This window comes from Bombina bombina, chromosome 1 (genome assembly GCF_027579735.1).
Source record: "Bombina bombina isolate aBomBom1 chromosome 1, aBomBom1.pri, whole genome shotgun sequence".
Lineage (NCBI taxonomy): Eukaryota > Metazoa > Chordata > Amphibia > Anura > Bombinatoridae > Bombina > Bombina bombina.
This window is the reverse complement of record NC_069499.1, coordinates 1,552,752,105-1,552,776,156: the sequence shown is the minus strand read 5'-3', so window position 1 is coordinate 1,552,776,156 and position 24,052 is coordinate 1,552,752,105. Positions and strand designations below refer to the sequence as shown.

General features: G+C 38.5%; 1 protein-coding gene across 1 annotated transcript in view; it reads right to left on the bottom strand.

Annotated features, from left to right (window-relative positions):
* The window catches only part of TRIM47 (tripartite motif containing 47), an 81,168-nt gene extending 63,006 nt beyond the window's left edge, over window positions 1-18,162 (bottom strand). The window contains 5 exon segments of the mRNA XM_053688671.1: window positions 15,815-15,838; window positions 15,870-16,055; window positions 17,784-17,906; window positions 17,909-17,946; window positions 17,949-18,162. Coding sequence (XP_053544646.1) covers window positions 15,815-15,838; window positions 15,870-16,055; window positions 17,784-17,906; window positions 17,909-17,946; window positions 17,949-18,162 — 585 coding nt within the window.
* Between the last annotated feature and the right edge of the window lie 5,890 nt (window positions 18,163-24,052).

Here is a 24,052-nt window from a genome sequence, read left to right as displayed (position 1 = left end):
TACAGGGAAGTTCTTCTCTGTGAAAGGCACATATTGAGCAAAAAGAGGCTGCTTCTAGGGTGGTAACTTGCCATAGAACAAGCTATTATGCTATTGTTCATTCCCAGGTTGAGCGCTTCTCTCTTTTTATTTATGCAAATTATGACACTTGGGGAAGTCTCCCTAAGTGTGATGCGGGAATCCAGACGTGGACCCGTTTCTCAGTGTGCCTAGAGGGATATGGCTGCACCTCACTGACGAGGCCCACAATAGGCCGAAACGTACGTCTGGGGTTTTGCTGTTTCTCTTGTTCAGAGAGGGATTGCCTGGTATTTCAGGGCTGGACTGTACTGTGAAGTCAGTATCAGACTGATATGCTACAGGAAAGTTCTTCTCTGTGAAAGGCACATATTGAGCAAAAAGAGGCTGCTTCTAGGGTGGTAACTTGCCATAGAACAAGCTATTATGCTATTGTTCGTTCCCAGGTTGAGCGCTTCTCTCTTTTTATTTATGCAAATTATGACACTTGGGGAAGTCTCCCTAAGTGTGATGCGGGAATCCAGACGTGGACCCGTTTCTCAGTGTGCCTAGAGGGATATGGCTGCACCTCACTGACGAGGCCCACAATAGGCCGAAACATATGTCTGGGGTTTTGCTGTTTCTCTTGTTCAGAGAGGGATTGCCTGGTATTTCGGGGCTGGACTGTACTGTGAAGTCAGGATCAGACTGATATGCTACAGAAAAGTTCTTCTCTGTGAAAGGCACATATTGAGCAAAAAGAGGCTGCTTCTAGGGTGGTAACTTGCCATAGAACAAGCTATTATGCTATTGTTCGTTCCCAGGTTGAGCGCTTCTCTCTTTTTATTTATGCAAATTATGACACTTGGGGAAGTCTCCCTAAGTGTGATGCGGGAATACAGACGTGGACCCGTTTCTCAGTGTGCCTAGAGGGATATGGCTGCACCTCACTGACAAGGCCCACAATAGGCTGAAACGTACGTCTGGGGTTTTGCTGTTTCTCTTGTTCAGAGATGGATTGCCTGGTATTTCGGGGCTGGACTGTACTGTGAAGTCAGGATCAGACTGATATGCTACAGAAAAGTTCTTCTCTGTGAAAGGCACATATTGAGCAAAAAGAGGCTGCTTCTAGGGTGGTAACTTGCCATAGAACAAGCTATTATGCTATTGTTCGTTCCCAGGTTGAGCGCTTCTCTCTTTTTATTTATGCAAATTATGACACTTGGGGAAGTCTCCCTAAGTGTGATGCGGGAATACAGACGTGGACCCGTTTCTCAGTGTGCCTAGAGGGATATGGCTGCACCTCACTGACAAGGCCCACAATAGGCTGAAACGTACGTCTGGGGTTTTGCTGTTTCTCTTGTTCACAGATGGATTGCCTGGTATTTCGGGGCTGGACTGTACTGTGAAGTCAGGATCAGACTGATATGCTACAGGAAAGTTCTTCTCTGTGAAAGGCACATATTGAGCAAAAAGAGGCTGCTTCTAGGGTGGTAACTTGCCATAGAACAAGCTATTATGCTATTGTTCGTTCCCAGGTTGAGCGCTTCTCTCTTTTTATTTATGCAAATTATGACACTTGGGGAAGTCTCCCTAAGTGTGATGCAGGAATCCAGACGTGGACCCGTTTCTCAGTGTGCCTAGAGGGATATGGCTGCACCTCACTGACGAGGCCCACAATAGGCCGAAACGTACGTCTGGGGTTTTGCTGTTTCTCTTGTTCAGAGAGGGATTGCCTGGTATTTCGGGGCTGGACTGTACTGTGAAGTCAGGATCAGACTGATATGCTACAGAAAAGTTCTTCTCTGTGAAAGGCACATATTGAGCAAAAAGAGGCTGCTTCTAGGGTGGTAACTTGCCATAGAACAAGCTATTATGCTATTGTTCGTTCCCAGGTTGAGCGCTTCTCTCTTTTTATTTATGCAAATTATGACACTTGGGGAAGTCTCCCTAAGTGTGATGCGGGAATCCAGACGTGGACCCGTTTCTCAGTGTGCCTAGAGGGATATGGCTGCACCTCACTGACGAGGCCCACAATAGGCCGAAACGTACGTCTGGGGTTTTGCTGTTTCTCTTGTTCAGAGAGGGATTGCCTGGTATTTCGGGGCTGGACTGTACTGTGAAGTCAGGATCAGACTGATATGCTACAGGAAAGTTCTTCTCTGTGAAAGGCACATATTGAGCAAAAAGAGGCTGCTTCTAGGGTGGTAACTTGCCATAGAACAAGCTATTATGCTATTGTTCGTTCCCAGGTTGAGCGCTTCTCTCTTTTTATTTATGCAGATTCTATATGTAGTTAGAGATATGTTATGGAGAATAAGGGAGGAAGGACATATTACGGTATTGATGTTTATGTCCTATATCTAGGAGCTCATATTGATTGGCTATACTGGATCTTAATGGTGTTTATCCTCATCTAGAGATCATTATAGATATGGACCGAAACTTAGTTGCTCATTAAGGACTTTAGGGGCCATGGTATGTAACCAGAATATCCATTTTGTTTCTTCCTTGAGGAGCATGGTTTCTATGTCTCCTCCACTTATCCCTGTTTTCATCTTCTGGAGGATCCATCATTTTAATTCTGCTTTACTTCCATGTTTATTCAGGAAATGTTTAGCTACTGTAGCAATTTTCTTTCCCTTTTCCAAATCGCTTTTAGCATTGTGGATATTTCCAAGGTGCTCTCCTAGTTTGGTCCTCAGTTCTCTGGTGGACATCCCCACATATTTTTTGCCACAAAAACATTCAATACAATAGATGATGTTGTTAGTAAGACAGTTATAAATATCTTTCATGTATCTGATTCCTTTTGGAAAAACTTTCATCTGTTTGACATTACTCATGTATGGACAAAATGTGCATGTCCCACAGGGATAAGTACCCTTGATGTTGTCTTTCCTTTTGTTAATATGTTTTACAAAATGGCTTCTTACAATTTTATCCCTTATTGTGGGGCTCTTCTCCAGGAGATTGATATTTTGTCCCCTACTTTTTTGGCAAGATCATCATCCATATGAATATGTGGAGATGTTGATTCAAGATTTCCGCAAATTCTTTATGAGCTTTATTATAGGTACCAATGAACCTCACACTTTAAGATCCTTATTCTCCTTTCTCTTTGGTACCAAAAGGTCTGATCTTGCTATATGAAGAGACCTGTGTTAAGCTTTTTTGAGGATAGAGTTGGAGTAACCCCTTTCTTTCAGTCTTATTTTAAGATCTTTCGCTTGTGTTTTGAAATTCTCTGTTTCTGAACAATTACGTCTTAGACGCAAACATTCATCATAGGGAATTGCTTTTTTGGTGGATTCGTGATGTGCACTTTCGAATCTTAAAATAGAATTGGTGGCTGTCTCCTTTCTATATAGATTAATTCCAATTTTCCCAAACATATCTCTGGATATACTCAAATCAAGGAAGGTTACTTTATCATAATGATAAAAACACAAGAGAGGCGCCCAAATGTGTGTATCTGTAGCAAACAACGATATTATATAGCAACCGAACTTAAACACAGACTACTCACACTTTCAATGAGCACACTTATGTGCTTGTAGTTGCAGGCTGGCTATCAGAGCTACCCAGTTGGCTCCCTCCGGTCGCCGCTCACTCCCAGTCTGCAAATACAAAGTGCCCAAAAATGTGTGTATCCGTAATGACCAATGACATTAGCACCAAGCTTTTCACACAGGGTACTCACAATTTGTTAGAGCACACCTATGTGCTTGTAGACACAGGCTGGCTATCAGAGCTAACCAGCTGGCTCCCTCCGGTCTCAGAACTCCTCCAATGCAGGTGTATGGTAATGCTGTTCTCACCAAAAAAATGTCAAAGCCAAAAAATAAAATCAAGGTCTTTATTTATGTAACAATAATGGCTATGATACAAAGATTTGTATAGGTGAGCATATAGAAATATGCTACGCGTTTCTCGGCTCTATCGGCCGTTTCTTCAGGCATATTCTACATCAAACTTTCTTCGGCTTTTATAGCCGTAATTACCATACAACCTGCATGAATAGAACCTCCCTGAAAAGGGTGTGTGAACTTATTGACCAATCCCCATCTATTGTATTCTTACCTTGCGCTCAGATATGCTGCTCGCACTGGGTGTGTGTGGATCTACGCCCACTACCTATGTTAATCACTGGGGGATTTTACCAACAATTGGTTATGGAAGATCTAGATAAACTACCCCGTTATCCCAGTGGCCACAAGAGAATGTGGCCCAATGAAGAAAAAGCACTCAAATCCTTAGCCAATAACACATCAATAGTCATTAGACAAGCGGACAAGGGGGGTGGGATTGTCCTGCAGGACTATGTTGACTATATTGGGGAGGCTAAAAATATAGTGCTTAGCAACGAATATTATAGGAAGTTAGATACAGATCCTACACAAATATTCATGAAAAAACTACAGCTGATTTTGGAATTTGGTAGTAGTGAGGGGATTTTGAATAACAAAGAGAAGAGGTATCTCACTCCAATATATCCATCAATTCCCTACTACTACCATCTTCCCAAAATTCATAAGAATCCTACAAAGCTGCCGGGAAGACCTATTATTGCGGGTATGAATAGTCTAACCGACAAACTTTCCGAATATATTGACAGTTTTCTACAGAAATACGTTCAGAATCTACCTTCTTTTATTAGAGATACAACAGATTTACTGTACAAATTAAAAGAGATAAAATGTAAAAGAGATATGATATGGGTATCTGCAGACGTCAGTGCTCTGTATTCAAATATAGCTCACGAATTAGGTCTTTTAACTGTCAGGCACTATTTGGAGGAGGACATTTATATGCCTCCGTTACAAAAAGAATACATTTTAAGGTTAATAGAGTTCATTTTAAAACATAATTATTTTAAATTTTTAGATAATTTTTATCTGCAAATTAAAGGTACGGCCATGGGCACCAGGTTTGCCCCCAGCTTTGCGAATTTATTTATGGGTTTTTTTGAGAATAAGTATATATATAACTCAAGCTGGAGGGGCAACCTGGTGTTCTATGGCCGGTATATAGACGATTTGTTATTTATATTTAAAGGAACACAAGAGGAGGCTATCGATTTTTGTTCCTTCCTTAATGACAACTCAATGGGGATCCAATTCACCCATAACATACAAACTAAATCTATAGAGTTTTTAGATCTAATTCTAACTAGAGATGATGAGTTTAATATCTGTACTTCAACATATTTTAAAAGAGTGGATTGCAATAATTTTTTACATTATACAAGCAATCATCATAGACAGTGGAAGAATAACATACCATTTAGTCAATTCTGCAGAATAAAAAGAAATTGCAGTACAGATGCTAAATTCCATGAACAATCTGAGATACTGATAGAAAGATTTAAGGAAAAAGGATACCCTCTAGAAATAATTACAGAGGGGTATAAAAAAGCATGTACAATCGATAGATCCTGTCTACTTACAAGTAAAAAGAAGTCAGAGAAATTGGGAAATAGAAAGACAAACAATAAGATAGATCAACCGTGCTTTGTAACCCAATTTAATTCCAATCATAAATCCATTAAAAAAGTACTTCATAAACATTGGCCGATTTTATTAAGAGATCCAATTTTAAAGAAAAATTTGAGTCATTCACCTAATATAGTTTTTAGAAGGGCACCTACGGTAAAACAGACCCTAGCCCCCAGTAAAGTGGTAATTTCAAAGAAAGCCATTGTGAACACTTCCATTAAGAACAACAAAGGGCGGATAGGCACTTTTAGATGCGGTAAAACTAGATGTTATATGTGCAAATATATAACACATGGCACTAAAAGCATCAAGGCCAATAGCACTGGAGAAATATTCCAGATTGGAGAATATTTGAATTGCAGCTCCACCTTTGTAATTTATGTGTTGTCCTGCAAGTGTGGGATACAGTACTTGGGACGTACGACGCGAAATATACGTACGAGGTGGAGTGAGCATTTTCGTAATATCAAGAATTCATCAGACAAACATAGTGTGTCCAGACATTATATGCTAGAACACAAAGGTGATAAGTGCACATTCAACATTACACCAATAGAAAGTATTCCAGGGTCCAACAAATACAATAGATTTACCAAGTTGCGTCAACGCGAAACTTTTTGGATATACAAGTTTGGTACATTGTTCCCGAATGGGCTCAATGAAGTGATTGATTCTGCAGCCTTTTAAATAGACACATTGGATCAATACCACCTAGGTACATATTTTATGATAGGAATATATCTCTTTATATATGTAAGTTGATTAATTTGTCCTCCTAATGGAACCATTAAGGGGACTGTCACCTTAGAGCATCTAGTAGATAGATTTTAACCTAATTATCTATCTAATATTTGACTAGGATAGTTTCTACAACATCAATTATATAATTATATACCATCCAATATGATTCAGATAGATCCAGATAGAGTATCTAGGACCATTAAAATAAAAATATCAATATATACTAGAATCATAGCCACATACAATTAAATTATTATTTTTATTTGGGACAACTATTATTATTTATTATTATTCACATTTTTAGAGGATGTTAATATCATCCAAGTGTACTTTGTTTCATAGGTCCATATACCACTTTAACTAGTTCACATTACACAAGATTGCATTATTAAATTAGTACATCAATAAATTTTTGTTATTAATATTTAATAATATATGTATAATAAATACTATTGATAAGTAATACAAAATCCTATATTATAGGTCTTAATAAGGAAGAATATGGATACACATATATCAAGTACTTATATAGTTTAGTATTATTAGGGACCACATTAATTTATAATCACATATATTTTTTTTTAAAGGGGGAATACACTTCTTATCACTAAGTAAGGTACATCACAATTAACACAAAATAATCGTATGATTCAATGATAGAATCATCGCACATAAATTATATAGTTAGATAAGCACTATAGTTTAATTATTGTCCCAACACAGAAATAATGGTATTAGGTAACCACACCATTAGAATAATTCCTGTACATTTGTGCAATATAAATATATGAGCAAGGCACAACAGGTATGATAAAAATAGATCAGTAAGGTACTTCTGTTAGTTTTATATATTTTTGAGTATAATATATATAGAGCTCTGTATGGATTCAGCAATAACAAACATTAGAAGCATTATGGGTCCTTTAGTGACTCTGTTAGACAATAAGGTGCATTATACGAATAATTAAACACCTTTAGATTTACTTCAAAGGGTTACATAGTAAGAAATACACTAAGAAATGATGCTCGCAACTTTATAAGTGTATTCACATATATTACACTCATACGTCCTTGGAACTTTGTGGGACTAATTGCAATATAGGTTGTAGAGCCTTCGAGTCAAGTTATTATTATATTTTTTTGCGGATATATAATTTTATTGTAAATAATTATTTTAGATATTTATATATATTGTACGGATCTAAATATTTTAAATCAGTTAGGTGCGATGTACACACATATAGATTTATTTTAATCCACATACGAGCAATTGGTATGATAAAAGTAACTCCCGTTATACAGTTCCCCTTTGTGAGTGACATTAAGATCCATATACCTTACTTAGGCCTAGATTTGGAGTTCGGCGGTAAAAGGGCTGTTAACGCTCCGCGGGCTTTTTTCTGGCCGCACCATAAATTTAACTCTGGTATCGAGAGTTTAATCAAATGCTGCGTTAGGCTCCAAAAAAGGAGCGTAGAGCATTTTTTCCGCAAATGCAACTCTCGATACCAGAGTTGCTTACGGACGCGGCCGGCCTCAAAAACGCGCTCGTGCACGATTCTCCCATAGGAAACAATGGGGCTGTTTGAGCTGGAAAAAAACCTAACACCTGCAAAAAAGCAGCGTTCAGCTCCTAACGCAGCCCCATTGTTTCCTATGGGGAAACACTTCCTACGTCTGCACCTAACACTCTAACATGTACCCCGAGTCTAAACACCCCTAACCTTACACTTATTAACCCCTAATCTGCCGCCCCCGCTATCGCTGACCCCTGCATATTTTTTTTAACCCCTAATCTGCCGCTCCGTAAACCGCCGCCACCTACGTTATCCCTATGTACCCCTAATCTGCTGCCCTAACATCGCCGACCCCTATATTATATTTATTAACCCCTAATCTGCCCCCCTCAACGTCGCCGACACCTGCCTACACTTATTAACCCCTAATCTGCCGAGCGGACCTGAGCGCTACTATAATAAAGTTATGAACCCCTAACCCGCCTCACTAACCCTATCATAAATAGTATTAACCCCTAATCTGCCCTCCCTAACATCGCCGACACCTAACTTCAATTATTAACCCCTAATCTGCCGACCGGAGCTCACCGCTATTCTAATAAATGTATTAACCCCTAAAGCTAAGTCTAACCCTAACACTAACACCCCCCTAAGTTAAATATAATTTTTATCTAACTAAATAAATTAACTCTTATTAAATAAATGATTCCTATTTAAAGCTAAATACTTACCTGTAAAATAAATCCTAATATAGCTACAATATAAATTATAATTATATTATAGCTATTTTAGGATTAATATTTATTTTACAGGCAACTTTGTAATTATTTTAACCAGGTACAATAGCTATTAAATAGTTAAGAACTATTTAATAGTTACCTAGTTAAAATAATAACAAATTTACCTGTAAAATAAATCCTAACCTAAGATATAATTAAACCTAACACTAGACTATCAATAAAATAATTAAATAAACTACCTACAATTACCTACAATTAACCTAACAATACACTATCAATAAATTAATTAAACACAATTCCTACAAATAAATACAATTAAATAAACTAGATAAAGTACAAAAAATAAAAAAGAACTAAGTTACAGAAAATAAAAAAATATTTACAAACATAATAAAAATATTACAACAATTTTAAACTAATTACACCTACTCTAAGCCCCCTAATAAAATAACAAAGCCCCCCAAAATAAAAAATTCCCTACCCTATTCTAAATTTAAAAAGTTACAAGCTCTTTTACCTTACCAGCCCTGAACAGGGCCCTTTGCGGGGCATGCCCCAAGAATTTCAGCTCTTTTGCCTGTAAAAGAATAAATACAATACCCCCCCCCCCAACATTACAACCCACCACCCACATACCCCTAATCTAACCCAAACCCCCCTTAAATAAACCTAACACTAAGCCCCTGAAGATCTTCCTACCTTGTCTTCACCATACCAGGTTCACCGATCCGTCCTGAAGAGCTCCTCCGATGTCCTGATCCAAGCCCAAGCGGGGGCTGAAGAGGTCCATGATCCGGTCAAAGTCTTCATCCAAGCGGGGCAGAAGAGGATCTTCCATCCGATTGAAGTCATCATCCAGGCGGCATCTTCTATGGTCTTCCATCCGGAGCGAAGCGGCAGGATCCTGAAGACCTCCAGCGCGGAACATCCATCCGGACCGACGACTGAACGACGAATGACTGTTCCTTTAAGGGACGTCATCCAAGATGGCGTCCCTCGAATTCCGATTGGCTGATAGGATTCTATCAGCCAATCGGAATTAAGGTAGGAATTTTCTGATTGGCTGATGGAATCAGCCAATCAGAATCTAGTTCAATCCGATTGGCCGATCCAATCAGCCAATCAGATTGAGCTCGCATTCTATTGGCTGATCGGAACAGCCAATAGAATGCGAGCTCAATCTGATTGGCTGATTGGATCAGCCAATCGGATTGAACTTGATTCTGATTGGCTGATTCCATCAGCCAATCAGAAAATTCCTACCTTAATTCCGATTGGCTGATAGAATCCTATCAGCCAATCGGAATTCGAGGGACGCCATCTTGGATGACGTCCCTTAAAGGAACAGTCATTCGTCGTTCAGTCGTCGGTCCGGATGGATGTTCCGCGCTGGAGGTCTTCAGGATCCTGCCGCTTCGCTCCGGATGGAAGACCATAGAAGATGCCGCCTGGATGATGACTTCAATCGGATGGAAGATCCTCTTCTGCCCCGCTTGGATGAAGACTTTGACCGGATCATGGACCTCTTCAGCCCCCGCTTGGGCTTGGATCAGGACATCGGAGGAGCTCTTCAGGACGGATCGGTGAACCTGGTATGGTGAAGACAAGGTAGGAAGATCTTCAGGGGCTTAGTGTTAGGTTTATTTAAGGGGGGTTTGGGTTAGATTAGGGGTATGTGGGTGGTGGGTTGTAATGTTGGGGGGGGGGGTATTGTATTTATTCTTTGACAGGCAAAAGAGCTGAAATTCTTGGGGCATGCCCCGCAAAGGGCCCTGTTCAGGGCTGGTAAGGTAAAAGAGCTTGTAACTTTTTTAATTTAGAATAGGGTAGGGAATTTTTTATTTTGGGGGGCTTTGTTATTTTATTAGGGGGCTTAGAGTAGGTGTAATTAGTTTAAAATTGTTGTAATATTTTTATTATGTTTGTAAATATTTTTTTATTTTCTGTAACTTAGTTCTTTTTTATTTTTTGTACTTTAGCTAGTTTATTTAATTGTATTTATTTGTAGGAATTGTGTTTAATTAATTTATTGATAGTGTAGTGTTAGGTTAATTGTAGGTAATTGTAGGTAGTTTATTTAATTATTTTATTGATAGGGTAGTGTTAGGTTTAATTATATCTTAGGTTAGGATTTATTTTACAGGTAAATTTGTTATTATTTTAACTAGGTAACTATTAAATAGTTCTTAACTATTTAATAGCTATTGTACCTGGTTAAAATAATTACAAAGTTGCCTGTAAAATAAATATTAATCCTAAAATAGCTATAATATAATTATAATTTATATTGTAGCTATATTAGGATGTATTTTACAGGTAAGTATTTAGCTTTAAATAGGAATCATTTATTTAATAAGAGTTAATTTATTTCGTTAGATAAAAATTATATTTAACTTAGGGGGGTGTTAGTGTTAGGGTTAGACTTAGCTTTAGGGGTTAATACATTTATTAGAATAGCGGTGAGCTCCGGTCGGCAGATTAGGGGTTAATAATTGAAGTTAGGTGTCGGCGATGTTAGGGAGGGCAGATTAGGGGTTAATACTATTAGCGCTCAGGTCCGCTCGGCAGATTAGGGGTTAATAAGTGTAGGCAGGTGTCGGCGACGTTGAGGGGGGCAGATTAGGGGTTAATAAATATAATATAGGGGTCGGCGATGTTAGGGGCAGCAGATTAGGGGTACATAGGGATAACGTAGGTGGCGGCGATTTGCGGTCGGAAGATTAGGGGTTAATTATTTTAAGTAGCTGGCGGCGACGTTGTGGGGGGCAAGTTAGGGGTTAAGAAATATAATATAGGGGTCGGCGGGGTTAGGGGCAGCAGATTAGGGGTACATAAGTATAACGTAGGTGGCGGTCGGCAGATTAGGGGTTAAAAATTTAAATCGAGTGGCGGCGATGTGGGGGGACCTCGGTTTAGGGGTACATAGGTAGTTTATGGGTGTTAGTGTACTTTAGGGTACAGTAGTTAAGAGCTTTATGAACCGGCGTTAGCCAGAAAGCTCTTAACTCCTGCTATTTTCAGGCGGCTGGAATCTTGTCGTTAGAGCTCTAACGCTCACTTCAGAAACGACTCTAAATACCAGCGTTAGAAAGATCCCATTGAAAAGATAGGCTACGCAAATGGCGTAGGGGGATCTGCGGTATGGAAAAGTCGCGGCTGAAAAGTGAGCGTTAGACCCTTTAATCACTGACTCCAAATACCAGCGGGCGGCCAAAACCAGCGTTAGGAGCCTCTAACGCTGGTTTTGACGGCTACCGCCGAACTCCAAATCTAGGCCTTAGAACGGTATATTACTATATGTAAGAAAAGTTCTCACTAATTGAGCTCAGGTTTGCTGCGCATACTATTATGCACATCCCCCAGTGATTAACATAGGTAGTGGGCGTAGATCCACACACACCCAGTGCGAGCAGCATATCTGAGCGCAAGGTAAGAATACAATAGATGGGGATTGGTCAATAAGTTCACACACCCTTTTCAGGGAGGTTCTATTCATGCAGGTTGTATGGTAATTAAGGCTATAAAAGCCGAAGAAAGTTTGATGTAGAATATGCCTGAAGAAACGGCCGATAGAGCAGAGAAACGCGTAGCATATTTCTATATGCTCACCTATACAAATCTTTGTATCATAGCCATTATTGTTATATAAATAAAGACCTTGATTTTATTTTTTGGCTTTGACATTTTTTTGGTGAGACCAGCATTACCATACACCTGCATTGGAGGAGTTCTGAGACCGGAGGGAGCCAGCTGGTTAGCTCTGATAGCCAGCCTGTGTCTACAAGCACATAGGTGTGCTCTAACAAATTGTGAGTACCCTGTGTGAAAAGTTTGGTGCTAATGTCATTGGTCATTACGGATACACACATTTTTGGGCACTTTGTATTTGCAGACTGGGAGTGAGCGGTGACCGGAGGGAGCCAGCTGGGTAGCTCGGATAGCCAGCCTGCAACTACAAGCACATAAGTGTGCTCATTGAAAGTGTGAGTAGTCTGTGTTTAAGATCGGTTGCTATATAATATCGTTGTTTGCTACAGATACACACATTTGGGCGCCTCTCTTGTGTTTTCATCTTTTCAGATCTACTATCTAACAGTGGAGGAGGGGAGAGAGCAGCCTGAATATTTGATGTACAAGCCATAACGTTGGAAACCAATTCTACTATTTGGGACTTACATATAAGACTCTGGGCACCAATAACAAGTTTGGAGCTAAATCTTTTTTTGGGGGAGATTGTATGTTTCGATCACATATGTGCATATTTCTATTGTGATTTGGGGATATTCAGCAATCTTTATATTTGTTTAGGCACACAGCGCCCTCTTGTGTACAGCCTTGGTTACACATTTTTTTTGGTTTTTATTTTACTTTATCATAATCAATCTCATATGTTAATTTGAGATTCAGATCATTAAGGTTTAATTATTTTATGAATTTTTTTAAAGGTATTTATGTGTCCATCCCACAATATAAACACATCATCAATGTACCTCAGCCATAACAAAATATGCTCCATATATTTGGCCATTTTTTCTCCAAAAACGGTTTCCCGTTCCCACCATTCAAGGTACAGATTAGTGTACGTTGGGGCACAAGCTCTCCCCATTGCGGTGCCTCTTATCTGGAGATAAAATTTGTCATTAAAAACAAAGTAGTTATGGCTGAGGACAAATCTGAGTAGCTGTAGTAGGAAATGTTTTTTTGTCTATGCACTCGGATGCTTCGATTTTTAGAAAATATTCTGCTGCAAAACAGCCCCAATCATGATCAATTGATGCGTATAATGATTCCACATCACATGTGGAGAAAAAAGTATTTTCATACAAAATAATGCCTTCTATTTTTCACAAAACATCTATTGTGTCTCTGACATAGGAGGGTAATGATAACACAATATCCCTGAAATCTATATACCTAGAGGTTTGTTCACATAAGCTCCCTATGCCAGAGACAATTGGTCTGCCTGGTGGTGTAAGCTTGTTTTTATGGAAGAAGGTATAATGTTGTTGTTTTGGGTCTATCAATGGTCCTTGCTATTGATGATTTCATTACAATATTTTTGTATTTAGACAGAAAGTCTGACGTTGGGTCCCCAAAGAGGAGTTTCTAACACTTTTGGTCTCCTAATTGTCTGAGGGCCTCAATTACATACATATCCTTTGGCCATAGAACGATATTCCCACCCTTATCCAATAGTTTTACAATAATGTCTGGCCATGTTTGTATTTCTTTGAGTGCCGATTGCTCTTTTTTGTTCAGATTGGAGATCCCTTTCCTCTGTAGCTTGAGAATATCCCTGCTTACTACTTTTAGATATTTGTCAATTTGTGGGAATTGTGTCACTTGTGGCATAAAAGTGGATTTAGTTTTGATTTTAGACAGCCAGTCAGTGCAGCTTCCTGAGAGTGCTATTGTGCACCCAGGGCTGTGCATGTTGCAGGGTCATGGGATGTGTACCCGGTCCGGTCTGAGAGTGCAGTCCCCTTCCATGTTTTTTATATGTCTAGGGTGATTACATAAGCCTGTGTACCCTTCACTTGTTCCCAGTTTGTTGGATTGAGAGCTTGCATTGTGTGGCTGTTTAGGGACTCAGGTTTTGGAAGAGACCTTGATGTGGTACCTGGGCTTATCCCATTTGGCCAGATGCGGTAACTAACTCTTCCACTTTTGCTTTTAATCTTAGCTGACAGCTTGTAAGTGAGTGCTGGACTTTCTGTATGATATATATATGCACATTGCTTTTTTTGTAAAAGAGAAGGTACCGGTACTCAAAAAAAAGGTGCTGGTACTCATTGATTATTGATTAATAAATTTTGCTCAGTAACTTTAAGAAAAGCAAAGGGACAAAATTATTTACAATGTTTGATATATTTTGCAGCCCCCCTAGAGTATTTACATGATGGATACAAATATTATAATATTATATATATATACATTTATTATACTTTTCTTGTATCTCTAACACTTTACTTCAGGTCTAAGTCACGCTAACTTTTTAGCACTGTTATGACTTTTACCTTGTAATATAAGTGATGATTAGGGCATGTTAAATGGATATTGGCTGCACTAAACATTCTCTGGTAATTCTGTTCTACCATGGACTTGTAATATCATACAGCGCACTAATCTTAGCACGGACCTGCGATATTGATAACCTGTGCTATAAGCCTATATATTTAGGACCTAACTGATAGTTGATACTTGCTATCTAGCATATAAAATAAATGTTAAATAAATAATCATCTCTTCAAAGATCAACATAATATCAGTACCATTACTCCTTCATCTTTATTGGTGAAAGGAACACTCCTCCACAGTCTGATAAGAAAATGCTGGTTATTCAAAAGAAGAAAAGGAATTTTTCAAAAACTGTCTTTGAAATGCAGTTTCTTTTAGATGAAATTAAAAGCGTCTCTAAAGGAAGAAGTCACAATCAAAGGAACAGATACGAAACAGGAAATATCAAACCCGGTGACTTTTACGTTCATATTCTGAATGCTCCAAAAATGTGTTGACTTGGAACAAGAGGTTAGGAGTCACATTAAAATAGATGATGGACAAATTCCCAGGGTGCTTAAAAATGTATACAGTCATCAAGTTAGTCAAAACTGATTAGTTTCTCATGTAAACATAATACATAATATAAAAAAACACCTGGATTAAATAAAGTACTGAGACTAAATAAGAGCCAATGCAGAAGAGTGGATGTAGGACAGAGATACTTCAATATGAGGTTCTATTTGCAGATTAAATGGTGAGGATGATGAATTGTATAAACTGTTGTCACAAAAAGTTCTGTCATAAATGAAAGAGCAACAGTTAAAGGGACAGAGTACTGTTAAAAAAAAATCCCATTAATGTGTTTTCAGTTACTTGTTATATCAATTGCAGAGTATAAAATGTATTGGAAATTGTTCCTTTGGGTTTATTTTTGTATATGAAATAAATGTCTGCTCATTGAAACCACAAGTCACAAACCACAATGGGCTGAGCTTGTACAGCAGACCTCCATATTGCTCTCTATACACAAAAGCCTCCTTATCTTATCTATTTCTGTATACCCAAATGCTAATAGCAAGAGCAATAAAAAAACTAACATTTTAGTTTCTATCTCTCCCGCCCCCATTGGGAGAATAAATACAGCTGCTAACTTTTCTATACAAAATATAGCAATATTCATATTTTCAGTATAGGTGGAGGTTTCAACAGGAAAATATAGGGAAAATATCTGTTTGCAAACAATGTAATACATTGCAGCCAATGGAATGGGTAATTGGGAATACATGAAATAATGAATTATTTATATATAAAAATGATTCACCTTTTTCTTGACATGGTCAGCTAATTCACTTGGCACAACCTGAGCAGACTGGCACTGTTCTTCCCCTGGTATTTATCACCATGCTGAGTCCTTCTTCTGACTCCTGCCTCTCTGCCCTGCCCAGTGCCTGGCTTTCTGCCCACTCCATCAACTGAAGTAGTCGGAAGCCCGAAGCCTGCAAGATACGCACCATGTCGGAGAATCCTTGTGTCACCTCTCTGCGCTGTGCAAGGCATGAGATCTGCAAAGGGTACATTAATAAAGTGAGTAAGCAGACAGATCCTCTTGCCTGGACCATACCCTAGCAAATACCATCTCACATGATCATGAACCTTCCTTGCTGCTAATTCTTACGGATTGCTTAATAAGCAATATTAGGTGCACTGATCTCGTTAGCGTGTTTTTCCCCTGTGTTTAAGTTATTGAGCAGTTAGTGCACATTAGAAGAGTGTCTTGTTCTGTTTGATCTTTTATAGATTTGGAAGATTTCAATAAAGGCATCAGCAATCTGGGGAGCTTTAAATTTCTCCCAGACCATCAGAATAAGCACATTATATGTATGTATGTATGTATGTAAATATATATATATATGTGTGTGTGCGTGTATGTATGTGTGTGTATATATATATATATATATACATATATATATATATATATATATATATATATATATGTGTGTGTGTGTGTGTATGTATGTATGTATATATTTATATATACATGAATGTGTGTGATTTTGTGCGCATGTGTATGTATCTATGTATGTATATATATGAGTTTGTGCGTGTATGTATGAATGTATATATATGTGTGTGCGTATGTATGTATGTAATGTATGTATGTATGTATATATATGTGTGTATGTGTGTGCGCGTGTATGTATGTATGTGTATATTATACACATGTATATATATATGTAACATATATATATGTAACAAACCCACCAAACAAAATACAGCAAAAATTTCCCTTATCTATATATTCCACATCACTGGGAGCTGAGGGAATAACTAAGCAAATTCCAAAAGGAGGGAGAAAGAAATCTCTACCATTACTAAGGAAGCAGGAAAGCAGTGTTTCTAACAACACCAAAGAGGCAGAGAAGCAGCGTTTCCAGATTGCTGGGGGACAACTGTATTTATTTAAGACGCTTCCCACTTACCTCATAGGATTGAGGTCATATCTAGTAAGTGGGCATTTATTTACAGCATAAGGATCAGATATAAAACTACTATCTATTCCACGTTGTTTATTCTAAATAAATCTACTTGAATTTTTGGGACTACAAAAACCTGTGAACTTTAGTGTATTCTATGATGTCATATTAAGTGAATTTTTAGTACCTTTAACCGTAATAGAAACGGAAACTTTTTTCCTTTCAGGAAATCTAATTAATCTGATTGGTACACCACTCTACTCAAATACAAAATAACACTTGCTAATATGTTTTGATACAACTGATTCAATTGCCGCTGTTTAAAATATTTATAGTAGATATATTGCATAGAACAATCTGTTTGACACAACAATTTGATTTTTCAGTCTACACCAACTACTTCGATACCACTATCAATAATATATTAATAATATATTGGCTACTAATTTTATGAACAGTGCGCCCCAACACCACTCTTCCTAACAATATATATATATATATATGTGTGTGTGTGTGTATGTATGTATGTATGTATGTATGTATATATATATGTGTATGTGTGTGCGTGTGTATGTATGTATGTGTATATTATACACATGTACTATATATATATATATATATATATATATATATATATATATATATATGTGTGTGTGTGTGTGTGTGTATGTATGTATGTATGTATGTATGTATGTATGTATGTATATATAGATATATAGGTGTGTGTGTATGTGTATATATATATATGTGTGTGTGTGTGTGTGTGTGTGTGTGTGTGTAAAAATATCACTATAGTTACCTCACTGTACCACTTACCCAGGGACTGGTGAGCTCAGCAGGGTTCCAGCACATGGACGCATTACTGCCACTCTTGCCAGCAGTGTCTCCCACTGGTGTGGTTGGCACTGGAGTTTGGTTGGTATCTATAGTAACTCATTTCTGCATCCTTGTGGGTTGGAAAAGTCCTCTACCATTTGTGCAGAATGCTGTTTTTGCAGAGCCGGGGTGGGGAGTCAGACCTGAAATGGCAGCGACACTGAGGGCAGGAGGTGGGTGCTCCCTGCAGGGACCAGCATCGGGTGATACAGATCAGGCAGAAGCTGTGACCACAGGGGATAGTGACCGGTTCCTGGAACAGATCTAAGCAGACAGGACATCGTAGGTACTCGGAGCAGATTACAGCAGCCGTGGCCATATCTGAGAGCTGCAGAACACTGACACAGCTAGGTTTGGAAGAAGATGGACAATGCCAGGAAATGACCCCCCCCATCCTGAAGGCTCTGTACAAAAGCCAAGCCTCTCAGAAATGTTACAACTCAGGGGTCTAACCAGGGACAGCCAGCAAAAGCAATAACACCCATCACACAAAAGTCACTGAGTTTAAAACATCTTCTGTGTACAAAAGAGCAAGTTATATTATTTTTATTATAACAATATTATTTAATAATCATCACAATTTGCAATCCTACTTGTTAGAGTACCATTAAGGTAATACTGTAATAATTAGGTATGGGCGAATGGGGTGAAAGTGTAATTTGCTTGATAGAATGAATAGTCCTGTGGACATTCGTTTTGGACAATCAAATGTTAATAAGAACAAAATTCCATAAAAATTTGGAAATTTAATGTTATTTCCGGTTTTCGAATGTTCATAACTACATTGAATATCCTCATTTGATTTAACAAATACTATTCAGAAGTTCAATAGTTCATGTGGTAGGGAATTTAGTAAATTGATACATAATAGATACACATATATCAATTTAATGTTTTCATTTTCGAATATTACGTAATTCGAATATTACATTTAAAGAGAGCATTTGAAATACTGTTACAAATATATCAATTTAAATGTTTTCTATTTCAAAAATTGCACAATTTAAATATAACATTTCAAAGGAACAGTCAACACAGAATTTTTGTTGTTTTAAAAGATAGATAATCCCTTAATTACCAATTCCCCAGATTTGCAAAACCAACTCAGTTATAATTATACATGTTTTACCTCTGTAATTACCTTGTATCTAAGCCTCAGCAGACTACCCCTTATTTCAGTTCTTTTGACAGACTTGCAGTTTAGCCAATCAGAGCTGTCTCCATGGTAAATTCACGTGCATGAGCTCAATTTTATCTATATGAAACACGTGAACTAATGCCCTCTAGTGGTGAAAAACTATCAAAATGCATTTAGAATAGAGGCCTTCAAGGTCTAAGAAATTAGCATATGAACCTCCTAGATTTAGCATTCAACTAAGAATACCAAGAGAACAAAGCAAAATTGGTGATAAAAGTAAATTGGAAAGTTGTTTTAAATTACATGCCCTATTTGAAACATGAAAGTTTTTTTTGGACTTGACTGTCCCTTTAAAGAGAGCATTGGAAATACTATTACATTAAACAAAATGTTTAGAATATTGTGCAAACATTTGAAATTTGAAACAAACGAATGTGTTAAAATTCTTTCCATTTTTCAAATGTAAAAACATTTTATATAAAAATCTCAAGGTGTTTACTGTCCCTTTAACTCGGCAGCTGTATTCAGGAAAATTAGAAGCAAATACAAGTTAAAACACTTCAGTTTAATTTTGTATTTGCTGTAAACTGAGAATGTATGTCCTGTAAGAGAGCTTTATTACTTTCTATGTTGGATCAGCTTTTTCTATTATGATAAGCAATCTGCCAATTGTAAGGCAACCAATCACTACAACTTTCTGCTTAGCAGCGAGCTCACAGAGAGAAGGCTAAACATATGCACGGTAGTGCCTCCTCTGACTGTGAGCATGCTGCTGAGATGAAGTTACAGCATATGGTTCCCTTATGATAGCAGAAACGTTTGCCTGCTTATAATAATGATTTTCAAAATGTTTTATTTTTTTACAGAGGGTAGCAGCCGGCAGTTGAAACTGTGCGGCACTTTTGCGGTTAATATAAAGATTGAATACAGTTGTTTTCAATATATATTTTTTTTCTGGGGTTATGGAAGCTTTCTTTGACTTATGTTTTTGTTTTTATATATATAATTATAATTAACATGCTCTATCTGAATTGTGAAAATTTGAGGAAAAATGCTGAGCGGTTATGGTAGATGTGATTAGAATGGCTATCATAACTACATGGTCTGTCCCTTTAATGTTTATTGTTCCTTTACTATCTTAGAACATTGTATCTAACTGTGTTACAAAATGTTAATGACGTACCAATGAATTTCCTTCCAGTCTGAAAAAAGCAAACATCAAGCAAAAAAAAAAACATGAGACCCAGGAGACTTCCAATGACTTCCTTCTCTGATCACAATAAGTCTAATACATCTATCACTTCTGGCATTTATATAAATAATTATAAGTCAGCCTGTATCTGATGCACACGCTGTCACTTCAAGCCAGAAAAACACTGGATATGGGGACAGCCTAGGTTTGCTAGCAGAGACAAATATGTAGAATGTGCCCCCTCTAATCACATCTTCCATAACCCCCAGCACTCTCTGTACAATTTAAAGAGACACTAAAGTCAAAGTGAAATGTTCACAATTCAGATAGAGCATATTAAAAAAAAAAAAAATTCCAATTAACTTCCATTTGTAAATCTTTTTATATGCTACTACTAAATACTAAAGTTACAAAAAACAAAGCTAAGATTACAAAAAATAAAAAAGGTTAACATTACAGAAAATAAAAAACCAAATTACCAAAGTTTACAAAATTAAACCTAATCCCTATAAAATAACCCCCCCCCCCCAAATAAAAAACACCCCCTACTCTAAGAATAAACTACCGGTAGCCATTAAAAGGGCTTTTTGCAGGGCATTGCCCCAAGATAAACAGCTCTTTTACATTAAAAATACACAAAGTCCCCTTAACAGTAAAACCCCTCACCCACCCACCAAACACCCCCAAAATAAAAAAAACTAACATTAAAAAACCTAAACTACCCATTGCCCTGAAAAGGGCATTTGTTGGGCATTGTCCTTAAAAGGGCATTTAGTTCTTTTACAAAATGCCCACCCTAATCTAAAAAACAAACAAAGTCTAACCCCCAGGTTGGTACTCACCGTTAATGAAGTCCGGCGGAGAAGGTCCTGTTCCAGGCGGTGAAGTCTTCTTCCAAGCGGCGACCTCTTTTTTTCTTTTTCCAGGAACATCCGGCGTGGAGCGGAACTGAAGACCGATGACCGCAAAGCTGAAGACCATGGAACTGAAGACCGGCGACCCTGGAACTAATTTAAACAGCCAATAGGATTTCAGTAGCTCAAATCCTATTGGCCAATTTGAATTTGAAGAATCAAATCAGCCAATAGAAATTCAAGGGACGCCATCTTTAATCACGTACCTGGAATTCACTATTCAGTGTACGGCGGCGATCGTATGAAGAGGATCCTCCACACTCCATGGCTCTGCGGCCGCCGGTCTTCAGTTCCAGGGTCGCCGGTCTTCTGTTCCAGAGTCACCGGTCTTCAGCTCCGCGGTCCTGGAAGAAGAAACAAGAGGTTGGTGCTTGGAAGAAGACTTCACCGCCTGGAACAGGACCTTCTCCGCCGGACTTCAGGAACGGAGTACCAACCTGGGGGTTAGACTTAGGCTTTTTTTAGGGTTTTTTTGGGGGGTTTGTTTTAATTAGATTAGGGATGGATTGGCAGTAAAAGAGCTAAATGCCCTTTAAGGGCAATCCCCAAACAAATTGCCCTTTTCAGGGCAATAAGATCCTTTAGGTTTTTTAGTGTTAGATTCTTTTATTTTGGGGTGGTTTGGTTGGTAGAGGGCGTTTACTGTTAAGGGGACTTAGACTTTTTTTCTGTAAAAGAGCTGTTTATCTTGTGGCAATGCCCTGCAAAAAGCCCTTTTAAGGGCTACTGGGCAGTTTATTCTTGGATTAGGGGGTGTTTTTATTTTCATAGGGATTAGGTTTAATTTCACAAACTTTGGTAATTTGTTTTTTATTTTCTGTAATATTAGATTTTTTTATTTTCTGTAATTTTAGCTTAATTTAAACTTAGGTTTAATTTTTTAATTTTTGGGGGGTTAGACTTTTTTTTAAAATATTATTATTTTATTTTGGGAAGTTTGTTTTATTTAGATTAGGTGATGGGCAGTAAAAGAGCCCATACATATGCCCTTTTCAGGACAATGGATAGTTTAGGCTTTTAGTGTCAGGTTTATTTATTTTGGGGAGTTTGGTGGGTTGTGGGTTTCACTGTTAGGGGGGACTTAGAATTTTTGGTAACTGCAAAAGAGCTGTTTACTTAGGGCAATGCCCTACAAAAAGCCATTTTAAGGGCTATTGGTAGTTCAGCATTAGATTAGGGGTGTTTTTATTTTGGGGGGCTTTTTATTTTCATAGGGAATTAGGTTTTATTTTTTTTATTTTGATAATTTGTTTTTTTTTTTCTGTAGTTCCATTTTTTTTTTTAATTAACAACACATAGACAGAGGGGAGAGAGAGAGCAAAAGAGAGGGGGAGAGAGAGAGAGCAAATGAGTGGGGGGACAAAAGAGAGGGGAGGAGGGAGCAAAAGATAGAGGGGGATGAGAGAGCAAAAGAGAGAGGGGAGAGAGAGCAAAAGAGAGGGGGGAGAGAGAGCAAAAGAGAGGGGGGAGAGAGAGAGAGCAAAAGAGAGGGGGTAGAGAGAGCAAAAGCGAGGGGAAGAGAGAGAGCAAAAGGGGTGGTGAAAGAATTGACCTGGATGGATTCTTTCACCACCCTGCTTTTTTCGGAATCCACCTGGATGGCAGGGTGGTGAAAGAATCCACCTGGATGCAGCGTAAGCTGCATGTTCCCTCACCACAATAGACTGCCCTTCCGAAAATGGCAGGGTAGGTTCCGTCAAAACAGGCTTTCCCACTAGTGTATATATATATATATATATATATATATATATACAAATCGTTCGTGGGAAACCGGCACTCGCCAGATATTCATCCACCAGGTGCTCGGCAGAGTAAATACATACAGTAAAGTAGAACTGAATCCAACGGACGGCCTCCGTTGTTGAAAGCGATCCAAGAACAGTCGGCACACAGGAAATTTTTTCAAACTCCGATTTATTCAACAAAAGAGAAACCAGACGTTTCGGCTCTATCGTGATGCCTTTCTCAATGGTATACAGACCGGATTAATGTGAACCTACAAACACCACCACTAAATACCCACCCAACACTAAGTGATAGCCAATCAGCTTGCAAAAGTGGTGCCCCCAGGCTCCCCCTCCCGCGCACATTAAACCACACCTGGACATCCGAAAACAGCTGATTCCCAGCACGCGCGTCACAACGTCATCACGGCATAGCGCGCTGTGTGGGAATGTCAGTGTCACAGGTATCCATGGCAAACACGGGTAAACACATACCTCCGGTTGCCATGGTGATGCGCTCGGGACGTCGCTACAGCAGCCAAACACCTGATGGGCACAAATGTACCAGTGACATAGTGATGAACACAACAAGGGCCTTAGACAAAAGCCCTACTTATAGCATAAACCAGGTATCTATAAATACTAGTAATAGGGTAATCAACCACATTTATAGAAGATGGCTAGTAAAGCTACAAGAACCAATGATTTCAACATATATCACAGCCCTCTATACCCACTATGGTATCAGGGGCATGTGGGGTGTAGCTAACAACTAGAAGCCAAAAAGGCTCAAAAAATTAACATAGTATTGGCATCATACTCAAGGGGAGTAGGTAGAAACATATTGCAACAGGATGACTCCCATAGTGTCCTATGATTATTTGTAACAGCAGCCAAAGTCTATATTGGCATTCAATCCTCGGGGTGTTACTGTGTCCAAGTGAAAATCCACCGGGCCTCCAGTTTCAGCAATGCTCGTCCTCTGTCCCACCATCGCCTATGGCGAGGGACATGATCAATAAGAATTACTCGCAGTGAAGCAAACACTGTGGCCCGCTTCCCGCAAAGTGGCGTGCCACCGGCTGTTCTGACCGTCCCTTATTCGATGGCCTGACGGATCGCCGTCTTGTGATTGGCCAGACGTTCCTTGAACGGTGTCCACAGTTTTTCCAATGTAGTATTTGGAACATGGACAAATAATAGCGTAAATCACAAAGTCCGTTGAACAGGTAAGTCTGTGT